Here is a 1,000-nt window from a genome sequence, read left to right as displayed (position 1 = left end):
CCCCATCGTGCCCCTGGAGCAGCACCAGCGCGTCGTGGGCGGGCACGCGGTGCACAACGGGGCGATGCCCTGGACCGTCCTGCTGAAGAGCGCCGAGGGCGGTGTGGTGGACGGCACGCTGATCGACCACCACTGGGTCCTGACCAGCGGGCACGCCCTGCAAGCCCTCAACCTGAGCGCTGCCCAGCTGGTGGCGACCCTGCAGGTCTACCTGGGGGTGGAGGACGCCCGGGAGCTCGACGCCAGCCACCTGGCCCACGTCGAGGAGGTGCACTACCACCCTCGGGCCAAGGACGCCTACGTCTACCGCAACGACCTGGCGTTGGTCAAGCTCAAGGAGGACGTCAAGTACTCCAACCACATCATGCCCATCTGCCTGCCAGCCCGGGACTACGCCAGCGAGGTGGGCAGGGTGGGCTACGTTGGGGGTTGGGGGGAGGGGGCCGAACACGCCGCCACCAGCCACCTCAACTACGTGGCGCTCCACGTGGCCAACGACAGCGCGTGCCACGCGTTCTTCGACGCCCACCACCCGGGCCTGTTCCCGCCCGACGCCCCCGAGCAGTTCTGCACTGAGCAGGAGGGCGCGGGCCACAACGTCTGCCCCGGCGATCACGGCGCCGCCCTGGCGGTGGACGACGGCGGCGTCTTCTACGCGGCCGGCGTGCTATCCCACGACCAGGGCTGCGCCAGCGAGGGCTACGCCATCTTCGCCGACGTGCACCCGTTCCGGGAGTGGATCAACGGGGTCACGCACCCGGCGCCCGCCGCCCCCCACGCCCGCTGACGCCCGTCGGCTCCCCCTCCCCCCACCCCGCTCACCCCAACTCTCGTCGTTGCCCTCTAACGCCCGTCGGCTCCCCGCTCACCCAACTCTCGTCGTTGCCCTCTAACGCCCATCGACTCCCCGCTCACCCAACTCTCGTCGTTGCCCTCTAACGCCCGTCGGCTCCCCGCTCACCCAACTCTCGTCGTTGCCCTCTAACGCCCATCGACTCCC

General features: G+C 70.4%; 1 protein-coding gene across 1 annotated transcript; it reads left to right on the top strand.

The window, feature by feature from the left end:
* Positions 1–4: 4 nt before the first annotated feature.
* LOC122544791 (haptoglobin-like) lies at positions 5–956 on the top strand (the record flags this gene model as incomplete). The annotated part of the gene is made up of 1 exon (XM_043684120.1): positions 5–956. A coding segment is annotated over one exon (783 nt), but the record flags the coding sequence as incomplete, so codon positions are not given.
* Positions 957–1,000: the final 44 nt, after the last annotated feature.

The sequence above is a fragment of the Chiloscyllium plagiosum genome, unplaced genomic scaffold (assembly GCF_004010195.1).
Source record: "Chiloscyllium plagiosum isolate BGI_BamShark_2017 unplaced genomic scaffold, ASM401019v2 scaf_75885, whole genome shotgun sequence".
NCBI classification, from domain to species: Eukaryota; Metazoa; Chordata; class Chondrichthyes; order Orectolobiformes; family Hemiscylliidae; genus Chiloscyllium; species Chiloscyllium plagiosum.
Note: the sequence above shows the minus strand (reverse complement) of the source record. Positions and strands in the feature narration are given on the sequence as shown.